The sequence below is a fragment of the Hippoglossus hippoglossus genome, chromosome 12 (assembly GCF_009819705.1).
Source record: "Hippoglossus hippoglossus isolate fHipHip1 chromosome 12, fHipHip1.pri, whole genome shotgun sequence".
NCBI lineage: Eukaryota > Metazoa > Chordata > Actinopteri > Pleuronectiformes > Pleuronectidae > Hippoglossus > Hippoglossus hippoglossus.
This window is the reverse complement of record NC_047162.1, coordinates 5606799-5628493: the sequence shown is the minus strand read 5'-3', so window position 1 is coordinate 5628493 and position 21695 is coordinate 5606799. Positions and strand designations below refer to the sequence as shown.

At 39.9% G+C, this 21695-nt stretch overlaps 1 protein-coding gene across 36 annotated transcripts in view; it reads right to left on the bottom strand.

Moving 5' to 3' along the window:
- The window catches only part of LOC117771256 (formin-binding protein 1), a 62112-nt gene that overhangs the window by 20537 nt on the left and 19880 nt on the right, over window positions 1–21695 (bottom strand). For 25 of the 36 annotated variants that reach the window (XM_034601389.1, XM_034601382.1, XM_034601390.1 and 22 more), the window contains exons 3-9: window positions 18829–18885; window positions 17677–17824; window positions 9779–9841; window positions 7815–7919; window positions 4284–4298; window positions 2108–2236; window positions 1276–1422 (exon numbers count right to left, since the gene is read on the bottom strand). In XM_034601389.1, the coding sequence (XP_034457280.1) occupies window positions 1276–1422; window positions 2108–2236; window positions 4284–4298; window positions 7815–7919; window positions 9779–9841; window positions 17677–17824; window positions 18829–18885 (664 nt within the window). The remainder of the gene's footprint in view (window positions 1–1275; window positions 1423–2107; window positions 2237–4283; window positions 4299–7814; window positions 7920–9778; window positions 9842–17676; window positions 17825–18828; window positions 18886–21695) is intronic. The other 11 variants (XM_034601407.1, XM_034601418.1, XM_034601404.1 and 8 more) reach the window with 1 other exon arrangement.

The window sequence follows — 21695 nt, the reverse complement described above, 5'->3', positions numbered from 1 at the left end:
AGATTCAACTAGATTCAGCTTTGTCATTGCACAGAGCACAAGTACTGAGACAACGAAATGCAGTTTAGCATCTAACCAGAAGTGCAAAAAAGCAGTAAAAGTGGAATATGTAAATAAATAAGATATGTACAGTAAGAAATAGATATGGAATATGAACAGTATTGATACAAGACTAGCAGCAATAGAGGTAGGTAGTGTAGATATGATAAGTATATATAAAGTGCAAGTGCAATCTGAACTCATGAATAGATTAAGTCAGCCATCCTGCTATTTCAATCAACAAGAGATGAAGAGCAGGAAACCTTTATGTAAGAGGACCTTTATGTAGAAACTTTCTAAGAGGATGGATTATATGCATCATGGTCAGGCACAAGGGAGAAGGCTGCTAACATTACATTAGGTAAAACACAAAGTACATTTTTGACACCTTATCAGTTAATGCTAAAGCTGATATGAAATCAGTGCCAATCGGATCTGTGTCTTGTCAAAAACTAAAAAACTGAAAATCAGTTTTCTTCAGATTTTCAGCATCGTGTGAAAGTTGCTGTTGTGATCTCATTGAGCTCATTGACAGGAAGTACCTCTGAAACTAAAGGTGAAATCCTGAGATTCAGTGCTGTACTTCATTTCCACTTCACAAGACTAAGATTATAAAAATAATGATATCAAAATATATTTTTCAATATTCTGTTTGCCCCTAGCACAGGTCTAGAGTCAATTTCCCATAATGCATCTCAGTGGCATCTTTCATTAGAGAGTGCATCAGCTCCATAAATACATCATTGATGTAATCAGACAAATCTTTCTCCAGACCCACAAGATATCATGCAAATGTTTTCACCGTCTAAGTAGTAAGAAAGACAAACTGAACTTCCTTTGTAAAATCAGTGGAATGTCCCTTTTATAGGGGAACTATGGTGTGCGTTTTTCGGAAACTTAAAACAATCACTGAGAGTAGTTCAGGGGGGAAATACAGTGTGTGCTCGCTGCTCATTGGAGCAGGAAGAGGAGGTCAACACATAGATTCGATCATTTTGTTTGGCTATACTCTGAGCTAAAACGGTGCCCTCCCACACCACTTTGTTGTTCACAGGTGGGTTGTTTGTATTTTCAAAAAGCCCCCCAGGAGACACAACCCACCTGCACACTTGTTGCTTGAGTGAAGCCTAATCGGCAGCGTGTGGGCTGTGACAGACAGCCTAGCTGAGTGAGTAATATGGCCCATATGGTGGTGTGTGTGTGCGCGTGTGCATATATCTCACTCAGTGTACTCACAGTCTTGGGCTCGATGGAATCCGCTGATTTCGTCATGCCGTCTAAACATTTCCCCACGATGGGCAGCACTTGGCGGTCCACGTCTGCAAACGTCTTCATGCACACTCCTAGCCGCTCGATTCTTTTCTCCTCCATGTCTTGAAGTTTCTACATTCAAATCGGAACAATTATTATCTATACGTAAACACAAGCTTTACTAGAGAAAGAGTAAAGTTTGAGTGGGCACGGCTTGCTTTGGAAATTATACACTGAGCTTCAAATGAAACTGTGCAAGAGCTGTAGCATATGGTAAATCTTTTATGCATTTTTTATCTTTTCATTCTTTATTGATTGACTCTTAAAAATATCACGAGGACATGATCATGAATATATATATGCAATATATATATATGCAAAGCCTAGTTTTTATATCCTAAACACAAGCTCACAAGCTGTCAAAATGAACAATGCACAAAATAGCTGCACTCTTTAATGCTTTTGGTTTGTTATCCTCAGTGTTTCACCACATGTTGGGAATTTATTTTTAGTTGTTAGACCTGAGGGGAGTGGGGGTGGTGGCCAGCAAAAACGGCACTGAATTCCCAAGCCAACTAATGATTGCACACGAATGCACCTTTCTGGCCAACTTTTTAATCAGTCTGCACGTCCGGCGTGTTGAAAGACAAAAATCCCCCAAAAATACTTGGGTGGAGGCAAAGCTATTTGGGTGGGCAGGCTAAATAACTTGGTTACCCCAAAAAAATGTACGTTTGTTTCACGAGTTTTAAGTGCAAGCATCTGTAATAACAAATCAACTGAAGCATGTTATATGTTGTGGTGCTGTTGTATTTACCTGGAATATGTTGGGGATAATTGTGTAGTAATGGTCATTCTGTTCCTGGTTGAACTTTTGCAGATAGGAGGAGTAATCGCTCTTACTGTCAGCAGCCATCTGGTGTCTCATCTGAGCTTGCTGTCGTGCCTGAAGAAATTAAAGAAAACAAACATGCACATCAAACACACACTCTCCTCATTACACCTCAGTGTTCCCTGATTAACACAGACATATGGGTTACACACACACACACACACACACACACACACACACACTCAGCCAGAGCACAACGACCCACATGGGTTGACACATTTGTGCATATGAGTGTTCATGCATGCACATATAAAACATAGAGGTCGTGGACGCACGGTCACAGCTGCACATCGACGTCCGACAGCAGCAACAGCCTTTGGCATTAGACTATATGTAGGCCAGGACAAACATATAAAAAGGTTGGCTGCAGAAAAAGGAGGGATTTGGATTTCCATTGCCTGCCCAGTCTAGCCTTTCTTTACCATTGATAATGTTGATTATTTTAAGCTAGTTCCGTCTTAAGAAGGGTAGCGGGCAGTCAGAAACGCAGCGGGAGCAGCCTATTCCAGATCCATGGCTAACAGATGGAGATGAGATTATCTCAGCTAGACAGCATGTGTCTGTGTATGTGCATTGTGTGTATGTGTGTGATTGTGCAGCTAAGTACTCATATCTGTTTCCTCTTTCCATTGGATCTAAGGCCTTTCCACACATAAATCTTGGTTTCATTGGTCTATCTGTAACAAAGAGTCACCTTATGAACCTGTGATTGCAATCAACATTCAGTCGGCTGAATGCAGATGGGAAAATAACTGGAGCCACATAACTGTGCGGGACAGTAGACGGAACATGACCCTGATCTGCCCCAGTCCTGAAGGGGAATCATTTAAAGGACTTCATCCTAACTCTAACACTCACACACATATGGGTTCGTTATAGATGATATAGTAGAAGAAAAGGAGGACGTCAGACACAAAGGTGCATTATATCCGGCACATGAAGGATGACAGATAATACCTTAGTGGAAAATGATAGTCACAGTTTGCAAAAAAATAGGAATCCAGGGGAGAGCTAAAAAGCACATGTGAAAGTACAGCTGTTTTAAATCTATGTGAGCATGCAACAATGGAAATGTGCTTTACTGGTGTAGATGCATGCAAAGTGAATGTGTTGTGTTGAGAAATTATGAGATTAAAGAAACGTTGCTATGGTAACCTGGCGGATGACGAACCCACAAAACAAGCCGCATCACATCCTGTTGTCATTTGTTACTGCTATGCTGTTACACACACACCAACTAACAATCCACCTATCTATCTAACAATCGACCTATCTATCTAACAATCCACCTATCTATCTAACAATCTACCTATCTATCTAACAATCCACCTATCTATCTAACAATCTACCTATCTATCTAACAATCCACCTATCTATCTAACAATCCACCTATCTATCTAACAATCCACCTACCAAACTACCACTCTATCTACCTACCTACCAATCTAACTACCTATCTACCTTTATATCGATCTACCTATTATATATATATATATATATATATATATATATATATATATATATATATATATATATATATATATATATATATATATATATATATATATATATATATATATATATATATATATATATATATATATATATATATATATATATATATATATATATATACCTCTCTACCAACCTACCTACCTACCTGTGTACCTACGAATCTACCTATCTACCTACCAACTTATCAGTCTACCTACCTATCTACCTACCTACCTACCAACTTATCAGTCTACCTACCTATCTACCTACCTATGTGCCAATCTATCAATCTCCCCACCTACCTACCAACATACCAACCAATCTAGGAACAAAACTGAGAATGGAACACACAGAGAAAATCAGAATGAAAGTTGGTTTGAAATTTGACAGCTTACACAACATCTGTCATCGTTTTCGCTCATTTCATTTTCCACCACACATATAAACCTCAGGGTGACACAGTGTTCAGCAGAAGACAAAGAGGCAAGCCACTGATCACGGGCAGACAGGACAGGGCTGTGTTAACAGTGATATCTGGTTGAGGCTGTATTGTAGAGACGGTGTGCGATCCCACAGATATAAAAGACTCTCTGTCCGCTTGACCTACCTTGAGTGAACTTCGCTTCAAGGCATAGCACAAAATAACACACACACACATAAAGAAAAGAAAGTTTGTTAGCCGTTTACAGCTAAACAAGAAGTTGCCATAGATGCACTTCCTAGACCACCAGGCCTATCATGAGTCAGAAGGGGAAGCTGGTATCACGGTACACAAACGCAGTAGCAGCAAAAAACACTGGTTACAAAACACTCTGTTACGCTTCTAGAAATGCATTACAATGTTATTTCTTAATTGCTATATGACTGGGGATCGTCACAGTTGGGAAGTTTGTGAGTGTGTGTGTGTGAGGGCCAGGGGTTCCTCAGAAAACTGGAGCAGGCTGTTGTGGATATCTGGTCAGTGACTCCAAACCCCAAATTATAGGATTTAGTTTGCCAGAAGAGAAGAGGGAACAGTTAGAGGTTTGCTCCAGCTGAGCAGAAAACCACAATACCTCAGCTCGACAAACAGCAGCTCTTCTGCATTAGTGGGAGACATCACATTACACAATGTTAAACTCCTGGAACTTAGCTTGTCAGAACATATCTTTATTGGCCGTTTCTTGCTAATTGTAAGCGACAAGTAAATTTGTTGAGGAAGTAGAATAATATAATTACTTTATTTGTAGCTTATTAAATTCTATTGGGGCCTTTAGCTGCACAATACCACACACAAATATGCCAAATATTCATGTTTCTGCTCTTTTTTTCTTCTCCCATCATGCATCTGTCCTTCCCGTTCCAGACCTACTTATACCCAGAGGCTTAAAGTATGACCAAAGGTAGTCAAAAAAGTTGTTACATTTCATCCTATCTGGGGATAGATACCCAGGAATATGACTATGCAAAGTAAAAAACACACTGAGACATAGTTCTGTCCTGCGGCTTAGTTTTATGACCAAATTTACTTATTACATCAAAATAAAGTGGGCACTTGACCATTAACGCTGCTTTAATCTGAACATGATGTTCCAATGATGGCTCACTGAAGATGTACAGAAAACACAAACACGACAAACTCACACACTTTTTCATCCATCTGCACATTCACACACTTTTTCAAGATTCCAGTTATAAAATTAAAGTTGATAGAATTGATGCTACAGATAAAACAATGGAAATTGTACACAAATTAGCTACCTGTCAGAAAAACACACGTAAGAGAATACTTTTTTTTTAATGTGTTGTACCCTAATCCAATCTTTCTCCACAGTGACTGATATGAGGGAATTCAGTCATTTCTATTATAAGCTCTTCATTTTTGAACAACGGAAATGTGAGTAGGCGAAAAAGTGAGCTGAGGTCAGTCGAAACACCCACACAGAGAGGAATAACAAATGAGAGAGCTAATATTTGACATTTTATCACCTCTATCATTTGTAGCAGCAAATTTTTTTTTTGAAAAGTGAGGCTTATCTGAAAGGGAGATATTGAGCATCACATTTACTATCATCACTATGCTGGTCAAACCTTAAGAAGAAATTGCGGTGCATTTTACTGTCACTGCCTCTAATTATGGCTCATAACTTATCACCTCCGCTTTAGAGATTTGGAAACTTCTCAAGAAAAGAAACACTTAGTTTTCACTTAAGCACATGAAATGGTTTATCTCTGTGTCTGTTCTTTTCAACTATACTTCTCTACAATGAAGGAATGCAAAACTATTTTAAACCAGTGGTCAGATTGGCAACTACAATGAGGGTAAGACCTGGGTGAACATGCCACAATATTCCTTTAAATAACAAAGAAAGAAATAAAAAACTAAAATCTGGACGTTTAAAAGGGATTATGTGGTTTTTTAATTTGATCTTTCTTGGATTTGACAGTTTACCATTAATGATCTATTCTGTTGGCCGCCATGTTTTAATTTGTTCCACCACAGTTTCATAATGAGCCAAAAATATTTACACTTATAAAAATATAAAAGATCTCTTAGTTAGTGTTTTGCTCTGGTTCATTACTTGTAGAGCTGGCTGCAGCGATATTTGCCTTTGCTTGGTCTCACCCTCTCGCACTCTTGCGCCCATAAAGTTTTTAACTTACACGCCGATAGTCAGACCTCATAGTTTCAGCTGCAGCTGTGTACGTACCCACGAGTGGCATTAAGTTCAGCTCTCTCACATGCCAGAATTCCTTTTTAACTCTAAAGTCTGTATTCCTGTCATTTGGGCTCTGCTGTATGTGACATTGAACTGCATGTGTGTGCATGTGCACAAACGCTACAGACTGAATCAATTCTATGGAAAACACTGGCTGTTTTTCATCCTTAACCCAAAACTGAAAACTTAACAGACACTGTCAGCAGAAATGCAATTAATGCACATTTTGCCGTTAAAAGTACGAGTAATACAATGGGCAGTTTGCAATGTGTTGGTTGATAACAGTATGTGTGCTATGTGAGTGTATGTGTACAGGTGACAGCGATTGAATGTATGTACATAAGCAGATACTGTATATGTCCAAGACAAATTCCCATCAGGAAAATAAAGTCTTATCTGATCTTATATTACGGAGTTGTTTACATAATCACTTTACACAAACAGTGATAGTGAGTAATGAGTAAATGAAAAGCGAAAAAAATGCAGATTTGTTTCTCTTCCTCTACCAGAATTCTGTGTAATGTATGAGTCTTTCATGCTTCAATAAATGGAACAACTGTAATCAGAAACAACACAGCTCTTGTTGTGCCGGGTCTTTCCAGTTGAGTTCAGTGTTAGCCTGAGCCCACTGTAGCTCTCTGGCTCAGCGCAGAAAGACTCTTTATTCCAACCTGTATTTGCATAATAATCGGGTCTGAACTGTGTCGACTCTGAGCTGCAGCTCTGCTCCAACAGCTGATGAAGCAGCAGGAGCACGCGCTGCTGACCCATGATGCCTTGCGGGCGTGGGAGCTGTGTGGGTTAAGGGCTGAGGCTTTAAGGGCTCATTTAATTGGTTATGACAACAGGAAATGACATCAGCTACGGGCCCTAGGGGCTCTGGTGTACAAGTCCTAAGAGTTGGATGTTTGCTGCATGTGTTGATTTATCATAGAAGACGTATCATCACAAAATCACCCAAGTACAAGTTTAAATGTGTCCCTGAGAAAGAGAGAGAGAGGAAAGCCAGCTCTGTATATGTATAATACATATCCACATAAACACACAACCACACACAAGCACTGCCATGGACACACAGTCTCTTCCTGTCTGTTGCTAAGCAGAGTGTTTTGGTGGCTGCACTACAGTGATAATGAGGACCCGGTGCCACGATCAGCTTTGTTTTAGCAGCAGATCACTGCGCCACTGAGACAATGCCAGCTTTTACACACAGGGCCTTTACACATGGTCACTCAGTCTTTACTGTCTTTTCAAGCTCAGTGGAATCAGGGGGGAAAGGGGGCAATAAATGCAAAAGAAAAACAATGAATGGGTCGGTGAGGGTGCTCTTTGGGAGAGTGAAGAAGGCCAGGCAATCAAAAGGGGAAGCTGTGTTTTAAGCATGGAGGAGATGGGACAAGCTTGTGTGATTGGTGTCTGCTGCACGAGATGACACATACCTTTTCCACGTCAGCCTTAGTCACGTTAATGTCAGCATCCATCCTCTCAAAGTATTGCTGTGCTCTGTCTGCCTCTTTGCAGTCTCTCTCAAACCGTCTTTTACACTGACGGGAAAAAAAGGAAAACCAAAATTAATATGATCATAGATATTGAATGAGTAGCTTGACCTTTTTAAATAAGCATATTAATAGACGTCATAACATGTACACATACGTCATATACATTTCAGGCCCAGCATTGTGTGTGACTGAGATTAGTTTATGTCACTGAGACAGCCTTTGGGTCTGTCAGAGTCTGCAGCCTGCAGATTAAACAAATGCTCATAGTGGTCATTTGTGTGCAGAAAAACAAGCATTCATCCAACCCTCTTTCGACCCCTCGAACTGAACAATCAGTGTTTGTTGGGCCAGCGTGCACTCTGAACCATGCCTATCGGCCTCGCACACACACACAATGGGATCATTGAACTCGCAGAGAAGTTGCAGGACAAGGCGGGTTATGCATCTCTCTCACACTCTCTCTCTCTCCAACCAAAGGGGCCAGGCAGAGATAAGAGGTGGTGGTGGTGGTTCTGTGCAATCTCACTTTTAGCTCTTAAACTAAAATAAATAACATAGACACTCCTGGACCTGCTCTTATCTAGTTTTAGTGGTAGAGCAGTAGTAAACAATGATGTTTAACATTCTAACAAAGTTTGGTCTACAACTGATTTAATAAAACTGACACAACTGATATTAAGGGACACTGAGTCATCTTCTTCATACATTCTTAGCATTATCAGTGTGTCATCCAGGCAGCAGATGACACAGATACATTATGTCATAACACATTACCTAATAGTCATTATAATCTTATTCAAATTGTATTATTTCATCTGTAGTGCCTGTTAGTCATATAAAAGTCTACTATGTCTCAGTTTCAAGCAAAAGAAATGAATCACTGAGTTTGAGGACAGATCATGAGGTCCCTCAGGGCTTTGTACACAGCCCTCTGTTTTGTTTTGTTTTTTCTTTTACAGACAGTTCTTCAGAAGTGTACTACATTCACTTGAGAAAAAAACATTTTTCTGAATTAGCGACATAGATCAAAATCTTTGTACTTTCCGTCTGAACAATCCCAAAGTCCTGAGGTGCCTGTGTAAAGCCAACAAATGAATAACAATGCCATCCACATTTCTTAATGGCACATGTATCTCTGAATGTCTCAAACCCAAACCAAAATAAAACTAGTTCAAAGTACACAGGCAGGATATTTGATTTATCTCTCCTAAACTTGACTAAATTAGACATTACGTGAGGTAAGTTATCTGATTCATTCAGAAAACAAGCTGAATCTTTTTCTCATGATGACTTTACTCAGAATTCAGAGATAACATTCTGAGTAACTAAAAAAAACAGCAGATGCTTTTTTTCTCTCAAGTGAATGCAATATGCTTTCATACAGTCCTCCCTCAATTTAAGAGGATAATATATTTTATAGAGACAAGAGTCCTCCCTTGCTTTCTATTGTAGCATGTGCTTTTGTATTACATGCTGCTGATGTTCATGACTGATTGTAAGGCTGTTGATAACTGCATGAAAAAAGGGCCTCGAGCGAGTAAGGTCATTGGACCATCTCTGCACAGTTGCATATACTGTGTTTTTATACTTATATTCTGCAGTGGTGGGCCTTGATGTATTTGATGTATAATTTGACTAATGAATAGCAAATGAAAGCATATATATAAAATGTTTTTTCAATACATGGTATACTACATTTTATGTCAGGAATGAGTTTGTGTTCCCATTCATGGTTTTAAGTGATTCAAGTGTTAACACTATACATGAAGTTGCACTTTATGACTTTATTGATACAGTAAACTGCAGACAGATGTCACTAAGTTAGTTTCGAGTTTTGACTTGATGTGTTTCCGGAGCAACTTGTAACCATGGTAATACTGTGTACTACACATAAACACACTCACCGATTCCAGCTGTTTCCATGAGCTCTCAACGTGCTGCTGTGCCTTACGCCCATCGTGGAAGTGCTGTAAGAAGAGATGGAGAAAATAGAAATATTATCACACTCTTCACAAGCTTCAGGGATTTGAAAGCAGGTGAACTTGACCTTCACCTAGTCAGGATAATAAAATAAAAGCACTGGGAATGCAGGTCTCAACCATACCATTAAACACCATGCATATTACTCCCACTGTGACAGGAAAGTATTAATGTGAACTGAGAAAGTAGGGCAAATTCAAATAGATACTATACTGTGACTACATTACAAATTATGATGGCATAAACCACAGGATTAACGCCCAGAGATTTGTTCAAGCTCCAGCAGATGGCTATAAGTCTATTTGATTAAAGAGCAACCACATTTTATCCCAACAGTTCAACGCAGGTGCAGAAACACTGTGTGTCTAACAGTAACACACATTTTAGCACCATTAATAAAAACCTACTGAATGAGGAAGCTGAGTGGAAACTCCACTCAGCTTCTTTAAAAAAGTTAAAAATACTGGAGATCAAGTAACAATGATGAGCAAGGGACCAGTTAGACACACAGAAGAGATGCTGTTTTATGTAGCTATAACATCTCATCTCCTGTAAAAGAGCATGGAGCCAATGGCTTGGGTTGCTGCAAACATTCAAGATACACAGGGATTTCATAAAATCAGTACATGTAACCATGAAATCTATGCAATTCCTTACAAGGAATATTTAAACCGAGAAAGGGTTTGTATATTTAGTTTGTAATGTCCCTGAGGGGGAATTTGGCAAACACATCACAGTCAAAAATGGTAAATACAAAAAATACATGCACATAATGGCTTCAGTCCAAAGAGCAGTCATATTTCTATAGATGGCAGTTTGGGAGTTCCCCCCAACTTTTTCTCTGAAAGGCCACTATGAGGTGGCATTTGTGGTTTTGAATGAAATGTCTCATCAACTGTTGGTGATCCCCTGACTTTTCCTCCAGAGCAATCATTCGATCAAAATTTGAATTGTCCAATAAATGCATCTATACGCATTATCTATATAATGCACTGTATCCATATAGTGTTTTTCCATTCTTATCAACTACTACAGGAGCCTCTGGTGTACTTTGTTTTTATGTAAATGGTAAGCATGGTCAACATTATTCTTACTTAACATCAGGATGTTAGCACTGCCATTGTGATCATGTTGGCATCATTAAGAACATACTTGTTCTGACTGCTGATAGATTCATGTTTTGGCAAATGTCTGCCTCTCAACAAACATTGGATTTAAGCTATGGGTCCCTATATGTATGGCAATAGGGGCAGAAAATATTCAGGACAAGACAGTGAAAACTGTTTGATGAGAAAGTAGGAAAGTAGAAAAAGAAACTGAGAAATGAACTAGGTGACTGGACACGAAACAAGAAGCTTACAGTAAACACAACACCATGAAAAACAGACAGACAGGCCACAGTGGATTCTGGAATATGCAAAATGTGTCATATCGGACACAGCTAGGTGGCAGTTGTTGACCAAAAAAGACATACACACACAGGCCTGTGTTTTTGTAACAGGCCTCACTTGGCTTATCTCCCTCCAGGAGAGCAGAGGACTTGGCCCAGAGGCAGAGCACATCACTCTACAGTCCCTCTGTGTGGCTCACAGCCAGATCGCCTGGACGTTCAAACACAGACTAATTCTAACCCTTTGTAGGTTTAAATCAATTTGTGATTACTTATACTAAATGCAAAATAATGTCTTTGTTACCTGTGGTCGAGTTAATCTGATAAAAAAGTCTAAAAAGAATCAGATTCAAAAGAAAATGACATAGAGACCTGAATATCAATGAATGTTCCCTTGGTTACGCAGTCTGCGGAAGCAAGGGCCTGTGGCTGAGCTGAATATCGATGAACAACGGCCCCGAGCCCTTATAAAGAACCATTATAAAGAACAGAAAGCTGTATTTTGGACCGCACAAGGAAGTCCTCAGTATTCTGCCGAAAAACGCATACACAGAGATGTGAAATTAAAACTAATTCAGGAGGCCTAAAGTGAAATGTTACCTGAACAATGCTGGACATAAGAGGAGTTGGTGAGAACATGGCATAGTTTACCTCAGGCATGTTGCACTTCTCATTTCCCAAAGTTTCGAGGGAAGCTGATAGAAAATAAGGAAGTGCTCCAGTGTTTCAGAGGAAGTACTTAAGCTCAGACAGAAAACAGGGACATTGTGGCGCAGGTGATGGTTGTGCTGTCAAACCAATGTATGATCAAGTACTTCATTTTTTTGAAGACCCAGACCTTCAAATTCCTGTTAGATAGGGACAATCTTTTCAATGACTAAATCTAAAAATGTAGTAATGATGATAAGATGCAGGGAAGATGCAAAAAACTCTTCTCACCACACACTCACCAGACTGGGTGACTTCATTGTTACTGTGAAGCATTCTTCTGACCAAATATTTGTCTCCATAACAACATTTCTGAGCAATATCCAGCATCTCAGGCTGTCTGCATCAACAAACCTTCAATCACTATGAAGATAAACAAACTACGTGGACACTCAACCCAAACACGTCCGTCAGGTTCAGATCTGTCGTATAGGATGAAGATCTACTGACCACATCAGTGTTTGCTCTGACCAAAACAAGCAGGGCTCATTCACTCTCAGGGATGCAGGTAAATGCATGCTGTCATTTCGGCTGATGTTCTGCAGCACTGACCTCCCTAAATATTTAAATTCACTTGGCTCAGCACAAGAGAGAGAAACGACACACCCCGTCTTTCTTCCACTCATCCTTCTCAGTAACAGCGTGTGACTGCTGGAACTGCCAGGGACATCTGGGCCACTTCAACAGGTCGGTGACCTGACACTGCCACTCTCCCTCTCACACCCCGATGGCATTGAAAAGACAGGGTGAGGGAAAATAAATCCAAGAGCCAGAAGAGGTATTATCAATATAGTAACTGTAATAAAAGTAAATAAAACACATTATATCAGAGAGAGCAGATTTTATATTTACTTAATAACATGAAGCAGGCCTGCTCTCTGTGTTATGACTACATCGTCATAGACAAAGGAATTTTTCAAGCTCACCCCTGTAGTTATAACCAATGCACAACAACCCTTGAAACAGAACAAAGGCATGCAAGAATGAAAACATAGGTGTAGTATTATTTGAAGTAATGAAATACAGGGACTTTATAGAGTCAGATGTCACTAAATAATTTTTGGTGTTCTTTCTTATCTCTTTCAAGAGCTCAGATTTTGTAATGCTTTCCCTCAAAACTCTGCGCTCGCACTCAAATAGGGGAATTTTGGCAGACTTGTTAGCTTGTGAGCTTTACTTCTTTAAGAATTCCATAAGAGAGTACATGAACAGAGTGAAAGCAGGACCAAATCTGAACATGAAATCAATAAGTCCTGCTCTTAAACTGAAAGACCCCGCTAAAGATAGGAAATAAACCACTTTTCCAAGTGTGTGTCGTTCAGTGTCTTCTGCATAGTCTATCTGCTCTCTACCTTATTTGCCTTCCTATTTTCCAGAGTCGTCCTTGTACCAGACTGAGCTGAAGAGGGACAGACTTGCTCTGGAGTGTGACGTAAACCCTAAGGGATTCACAAGCTGTTCATTCCAAAAAATATGCAACACACTTTGGGCAAAACAGAGACGTGAGGTGAGAGAAAAAAACAAGAGAGGAACAAACACTTTTACACTTTACTTGTGGGAGAACTCCAACTCCAACTGACTTAGTTTGTAGGAATGTGCACCTGAAGTCCTGTGCAGATGTCAACTCACATAATCATTAGGTACTAGAAATGGCCACGAGTCAAACTAGATCTTGAGACAATGAAAACTCATGAAAGCTCCACTGAGATTTTTCTCCTCATGTTTAGACGATTACGTGATGTTTCTTTATTCATACTTTACTAAAGTTGTTTCAGTGACTATGTGAGGATCCAGTGATCAGTTCTCCCTCTCAGCTTCCTATTTGTCTTTCCACTCAACAGAAAGAAGAAGGCATATGAGGCCACCCCGGGGAGACACGTTGTTCTAACAGAGTGCTTGCATCGCTCTTCTCTGCCTCTCAGGAGACAAATGAGGACAGCATCCTCTGCCAAACCCACCCAGTGAAAAAAAAGTAGTTTTACAGGGTGTTATGGTGCTTAGCTGACTTTACCCTAAATGCTTTGCTTTATTTTCTCAGCCAGGGTGGCAGAATGAGAGTTGGGCTGGTTCAGGCTGGTTGCACATGTCACATTACAGCAGGATAACAAAGATAGAAGTTCCCTCCCAGCAAGAAAAGATATCATCATGTGCTACTGTGGCTGAGAACGGATACACACAGAACTAACGCTCGAGTGGACTCTTCCATTAACACATGTTGATACACACAGTTAATATTATGTATTGACTTTCATAAATGTTACAAGCATTACATGTGTTACATCTTGGGAGGTGGTGCAGAGTGTTTAAAGCAACACTACGTTGTTTTTAGGATAGCAGCTTCAAAATCATTCTGACATTACATAAACTGATAATAGGGAGGACGGCATATCTGTCATTACCACAGCGCGCCCTGGACGCCTGGAACTGCACCATGTAACTCTGGGGTACCGTGCTGGAACATAACGACCTGCTTTACGGCATACGTCACACACCAACAACCAGAGCCGGAGCTAGTTATAAGAGACAACTAGCTTGCAATTCTCAGTGTGGACGTCATGGCAGAGCCACCGAAGACAAATACGAGAAAAAGAGAAAGTGGCCAAGTAAGAAACTGACCAAGAGTGAATATCTGAGCATATTTCACTTGTTGGTGAGAGCTAAAAGTGTTGTTGTTATAAGTAGTAAATCACAGCTTTTGCTTGTTTGCTTTATCTCGTGCTGTTCTGCTTGCCTGACATTGTTGACTCACTAGTTTATCATCAGAGGCCAGGTGAACCCATTCCAATAGAGGTTTTAGCCGAACGATTCAATGTGATTTGATACACATCATGCTCGGACATTGATAACTGTGTCGGCTCCTTGCTTGCTGTGTAAGCTTGTATGCTACCGTACTGATCTGGGCTGAATGCAGTGAATGTTTACAACCAAATCCGAAAAGGTTTGTGAGCATGAAAGTGTGAATGCCCATGTGTGCATGGGGGGGGCTCGGACTGCAAACACCCGATTATAGCAGAAGGCAAATCTTACATTTTATCGCTTTAACGGTGTTGATCTGTCCTCGTGCACAGCAGCATACTGACCGAACACCTTATTGTGACTCCTCAGCACAATCACAGTCCAGTGAGACTTAGGCTCTTCATCCCATATTAACCTTGCCTGCTCTTAATGCTTACCTATTATAATATTAAGTACAGCATAAACATGCAATGCACGGCATATGAGAAAGTAAGTTTTTGATGTTATCATGAATCTGTTTTTCTATACTAAAATATATTTGCGTAACACATTAAATCAAGTATAGTCTCTCTTATAAAACAACCGTCCACTTCAGTAAAAACAAGTATATTTGACCTGAAATAAAATCCTTTAAGACAACATTCTTGGCTTCACCTCCTCTGCCACCCCAAGCTGAGCTCAGCGAGAGGTTCACTTGGGGGAAACAGCACAGGGAGGTGGGGAGAGTTACAAAACCCCACCAGGGAAACTAATGAGGTATTATTATTTTGTTCTCCGTCTGGATTTGTAGAGTGGGCCGTACCTGTCCAGTAAGCGCACTGTAAACCCAGGAGACCCTGGTCCTCTTCTAATCCCACTGTCTGGGTTTTGCCCGCATAGCTGTGTCTGACAGACACAAATCAAAAAGCTACAACAGAAAAACACATTGAGTGGTGCCTACAAATTTATGTAAATGAAACCAGAGAAAATGATGAAAGGAAGCTTGGGGAAGTCATGAGGCTTGACTGGTTTATGATAACCTTTCAGCATTTCTAAAGCATTGTTATTATAGACTGATATGCAATGAAATAAAATAAATAAAAAGATGAAGCAGGAGATCTGGTGAAGAATGGCACCAAAAGTGTACAATTTGTACTGTTCTGAACCCTAAATGTTTTTTGTAGAAAATATATATTCACATATAAAGACCTGTTTTGATGAAAGCCTTTTTCTTTGTAACTAGGGTTTGCTGTTCTTCTCTGAAGCCTTCACCAAGGTGGAGCCTGACCGACCGATATGAGCCTTCCACAGACATTTCAGTATCAGTGTTTACTGTATGTTTGCAGATATACATGTGCTAATATGAAAAGTTTATAAAAATTAATTTTCTTAATTCAAGTTCTATATTTTTGGTTGTATATGTATTTCTTTTTTTATAGTTATTTGTAATAAGCTTTATGGTTAAATTGTAAAATATCAAGCATCAATTGCATTTCTTTGTCATAAGGGCTTGATAATGACATCTTAGGAATCATTGCCAATGATTTTTATTAAAAAATATTTGCTGATACATTGGTGTCTGAAATATTTATACCCACTAATATCAATATTGGCATCATACCCCAAAAATCCTTATTGGTCCGGCTCTGAAGAGGATTGTTGTTCATCATTCATGAGCTTATTGTGGCCGCGGGTGATTTTATGGGGGGGAAAAAAACTAGAAAAAATAAAAGCTGAATTTACCCAACAAGGACACTATTCTGAATATGTCTGAGAAACCATTTGCCCAATGCAATAAAATGAAAGAATCCTCTGTTCGCACAATATACTGTAAGTTATGGGATCATGCTTTGAAGGGAACCCCCCCCCCCCTGCACTGTCTAACTGAAGAAACACTGTTGTGTGCTTCTTTAGTTAAGACACATGACAAGCTATTCACCATATCTAAAAGATGCACAGAGCACTGAGAAAACAAGGGCCACTAAGTTTGTGAAGGAGACACTGTGAGGACATAAAGAGAAGGACAGAGGGGAGAAAGAGAAACTGTGATATGGATACATGGAACAGAGGAAAAGAAGAGGAAATGACCAGAGAAATGAAGAGGAAGAGGGGTGTCAGTGTGACATCCTGCAGCCGCGGGGCAGCAGGGGTCTGTCCAGTGACCCTCTGTGACAAGAGCCAAATCTGGACAGTAGACAGAGACTGCTGTTATCCAAAGGCTGAACCAAGCCAAGCTAAACTAAAGGCAAAAGAACAAAACAGGCCTTGACTAATGGATGATTCCCCTTCAGAAGTGTTGGAAAGTCCCCTTTTCTCTGTGTTTGGTGCAACCAAAGCTGAACCTAAAATTTAAAACTGATCACTTATAATGTGACCAAGGGTTTCCTGTGTTTACGGAGTGCAACACTGATGCGTCAACAGCTGTGCACATGAACATAAACTCGTATTTGAAAAAACGTTTTTGTAAAAGGTCACTTTGCTGTGTGCCCTCTGGTTTTGGTTTTCCACTCCAGTTCCCTCAGCTGGACTTCTGTGACACAAGAGTCCATGACAGATTTTTCAGAGAGTACTTTTTTCCAGCTGAGTGGCCCTCTCTCATTTTGTGAGCACCACACTGTTATCTATGAACCGTGGACCGTGCAGGTCCATCTCTCTTCCAAATCACTTTCTAATGGCGAGGAGGAAAGTGACTTCAACATTTAAGAATAGCATGTGGTGAGACAATATTTTTACAAGCGGGCTTTTAAAAAGAGAAATAGGGCCGTAATGATAGAGAGACGATGACTTTGTTCCATAAAAAGGATTCACTCAGTCACGTTCTCTACTTCTGGCGAGCCTTTGGGTGAATCTATATTTACTCAGCAGTGACCTCAGTTGAGAGAGAATAGAGGGATTAGAGGGAATGGGTTACTTAATTTCTTCAACACCACTGTGTCTGTTTTATTTTACCCTATTCTGCTGTCTAAACTTAATATGGTAGTAGAGATATTATAAACAAAGATGTCTTACCGCTTTTCTCTCAGACTTGAGCTCCTGCAGGTAACGTGACAGCTCGGTGATGATTTGAGATGTTAAGTTCTCCGATATGACTTCGTGTTGACCTGCATAGTCATTTAACTCATTAAGTGTTGTCAGGAAGGCTCGACAGAAGGTGAACCTGGTGAGACACAGGAGAGCATGTTAGAGGAAATGGTAAATGGTCTGTATTTACAGAGTTCTTTTCTGGTCTTGATGACCACTCAAAGCTTACACGATGCATCTATGTGCACAACTTGTCTGACATAGTGCAACTTTGCTCAGAAATGGTAAGTCTATCATAGATCAATCATCTGCTGCTAAATTCTATCCTGTTCTGTATTTGTCTTGTTACTTTTTACTTTTCTCTACTGTTTTGTCCTCACAGACATGTAAAGCGTCCTTGGGTCCTGTGAAAGGCGCTATACAAATATAAGCCATTATTAATCATACACTGCTGGCAGAGTCGTCAGAGGCGATTTGGTGTTCAGTGTCTTGTCTGAACCACTCTACCTCCTGAGATATGACTGTAAAGTTGCCAATATATTAACTGAGAAATAGTTAAGAATTGGTTTGGAACAGATTTGTGATCTTAAAGAAACATGCTTGAAAAACTTGCTTTCTGGAGAGAAATTAGTTTGTCAATACAACTCTCATATGTCTGCTAAATACACAGCTATACCGACTAATTACCAAGTTATGTCTCATTTAACTAATCCATACAAAATCTGAGGTGTAAAAAACTTCCTTAGTTGAAGAGTGTAACAACACTAGATTACCAATGGAGCAAACTGCCCAGGGGGCTCTACTCCTGATTATTTAGGTCTATATATTAAATTTAGTTGCAAATTTGTTATAATTTGTTTTGTGTTTGTTCAAATTACTTTAATTTATTTCTCAGGCAATTACACATAGAAAACATTGGGCAATGTAGTAGTATCCAATCACAGAACTGAATAGCTGAAAGCAGTGACTTTTTTGATTATCAATAAATCTGGAATTTCTTTTGTTTAATAATCACTTATGCTGTGTATGTGTATATAAAATCAGCACCTTTCAGGCACTTTTTGGGTGATTGCAGTTTATATATAACAGACAGATATGCGAGTATCTGTTTTTCATGTTGTGTGGTATCCTGTGACTCACTTGCTCTCCTCCTCTTCTCGTGAGTTCTTCTTGGGTTGATACTTCTTTGATAAATTCCTGTGAGGACAAAGAGTTCAGCATTGTCAGACATTTCTTTCTGTCGATCGCTCCTAAGAGCCCAGTCTGCAGATGGGAAATGCACCATTCCCATTATATTTCCCTGACACGGCCCTTAAGAAACTGCCAAAGGATCATCCAGAACACCATTCAATCCGGCAGAGTGCTTTCTGCTCCTGCTACTACATTGCCATCCTCTCTTAGGGTCGTAAATCATCGCCCCCAGGAGTATTCATGCAAACCCAGTCACCAGAAACAAGTATGCTTTTCTCATGCAGCCATTGCCCTTGTTTTGACTCCGGCTGTGTCAGTGGCATGAGATGAATGTGGCTTGAGGAGGAGGAGAAGGAAAAGCGACATGTATGGTGTCACTATGCTGGCTGGAGGTGAAGCGGTGATGCTTTCAATGTCCTGCTCTCCACTTGGTTGTGTTGTTTGTCAGGCTACAATTGATCATGTCACATTTGTTTGATCATGACAGTGTATGTCAGCAGAACATAATAATAAGCACTCTGCTCAGACTGATTTGGGTGCACATTGTGTACTTGATCCTTCAGGATCCTTTGAGTAATTAAAGAGCACTGTTGTCAATTTGAAATGAAAAGTACAAACAAAAAACGACAGACACAAACAAGACAAACCACAGATTTTAAGTCTGTCCAGAGCTTATAAGAAATTAATGTTTAGACAAACTCTAATAAAAGTCGTGAAATTTTGTAAAAAATCGTAAAGCAACACTGGGTAGTTATTATATCTTAAAACAGCTTAAAAATATTTTTAACAGAACACAAACTCATAACAGGAAGAATGAATATGTCACACACCAACAAGCAGAGCCAGAGCTAGCAGCTAATAGCTAGCTATTAGTAGTACAACTAGATTGCCATTCTTAGTGTGGATATTATGGCAGAGCCACGGAAGAAACTGAAGAGGACGGTGTCCAGAGGAAAAGAGAACCTGACAGAGTAAGAAGCTAAACAAGACTGAAAATTGGAGCATATTTCACTCATTGGCCAGAGCTTAAAGAGAGTATCTTCTGCTGTTCTACTTGCTTGACGTTGGGCTGTCGACACGTTAGTTTATCATCAGAAGCCTGGTAAACCCATTTCGAAAAAGGGATCTGGCGATGGTGGGAGCTAGTTGCCCTTGTTGTGAGATTATAGCACTTTACTCACTGACGGAATGTAAATGTCTCAGCATGTACAACTTGTCAGAGAGCCATGCTTAATTGCTGCTGAAATAAATAATGCATATCTTTAAAAAAAAAAAGACGTGTAATGTGTGTCTGCCCTCCTCCATCCAGCTCTCTCTGCCCACACCCCCCCATACCTCTCCTCCTCCTCCTCCTCCCTGGTGGTGTTTGCACTGTTGCTAGGCAGATCTATCTGTCTATCTCTCTCGTTGTCCTTCTGAGCCCATCTCTAATTATAGCCCTGGTTCCCACTCACTCATTCATTCACTCGCAGTCAGATGTCAACTGTCAGATTGTATAAGGCTGCTGACCGTAACTATGGATTTATGGGATTTTCAAATTACAGTGGCAGTTTGCACTTGACTGGGATTAAGTGTATCTTGGTGCATGTGTGTCATGAGGTTATGTCTGTGCCAATGTGTGTGTGTCTCTTTCTGGTAAATGATTCAGTATGAATCTTACTTAAAACCTACTGGAAGAAAATGTCCATACATATTTAGATCATATAACCCCAGACTTGTTTTTTCTTCATCCTCACCCTGTGTCTTTTGTTAGCAGGGCCTTATTCTAACTGTGTTATGGATTATTCCAGACTGGAATTTGGGGGAGGAGGCGGAGGAGGAGGAAGAGGAGGAGGAGGAGGCATTAGTACATTGCCCTGCAATGACTAGACTGAAGCATTGTGCATGTTTACACCGATGCAAGAGAAGAGGATTATCTATGGATTAGGGCAGTGTGGAGTTGCTGTGGTGATAGAAAGGATAGATGCCATAAAATTGGCAAAGAATGTGGACTATTTCTTAATGTTAAAAACTTTCTTTGCAATTGTGTGAATAATAAAAAGCATCAAATGTGCCCGAGGGAGAAGCTAGAACCACAACATGTTTGGCTTCTGTTCTTGAAAAATGACCTAAAGCGCTAATCATTTATCAAAACAGCAGCTGATTACTATTCTGTAAATCAACTAACTTAGTTAAATAACTAAAATGTATACATTTTGCCAGTGAGCACCAGGGCCAGTAGCTTATAGCTATATTCAGACTGATACATTTGGTTTTAAAACAGTGTTTTATGATCTCCATCCACACCAGTGTTTTAGCTCTGCATCAGTAATAATCCGAATCCATACTAACAAGCATGAAAATGTATATCACGTGACCACTCGCATACACAGGCAGGTGCAAACAGGAAGCAGATTGTCTACTCTGCAGTTACTTGCTTAGTTACAGGAAATGGGCGGTTCAATTTCTTGGACCAATGATGAGTTGGAACAGTAGGTGTTAACAACGTTTTGCCTTCACCACTGATAGTTGAGTTATGACTGATGAGAACAAATCAGGAAGCAAATGCGGGGAACTGCTTTACAGTTTCCATACATCTCCTTTTTGCCCATCCAGACTAGAATACAGCCGCAGAGTTTTCAGATTAAAGACTTTTAGGCGCTTGAAAAACTCCGGAGTAGAGTGGATGGTAGGGGTAAATGTACCAGTACACAGAATGCACCCCTCAGTAAAAAATATCGATTACTCATACATTTTTTTATGTTAGGATATTGATCGTGAAAAGTTCTATTGTCACTTAAATAGAAGAAAGAGACATCAAAATCTCCCCAACTACA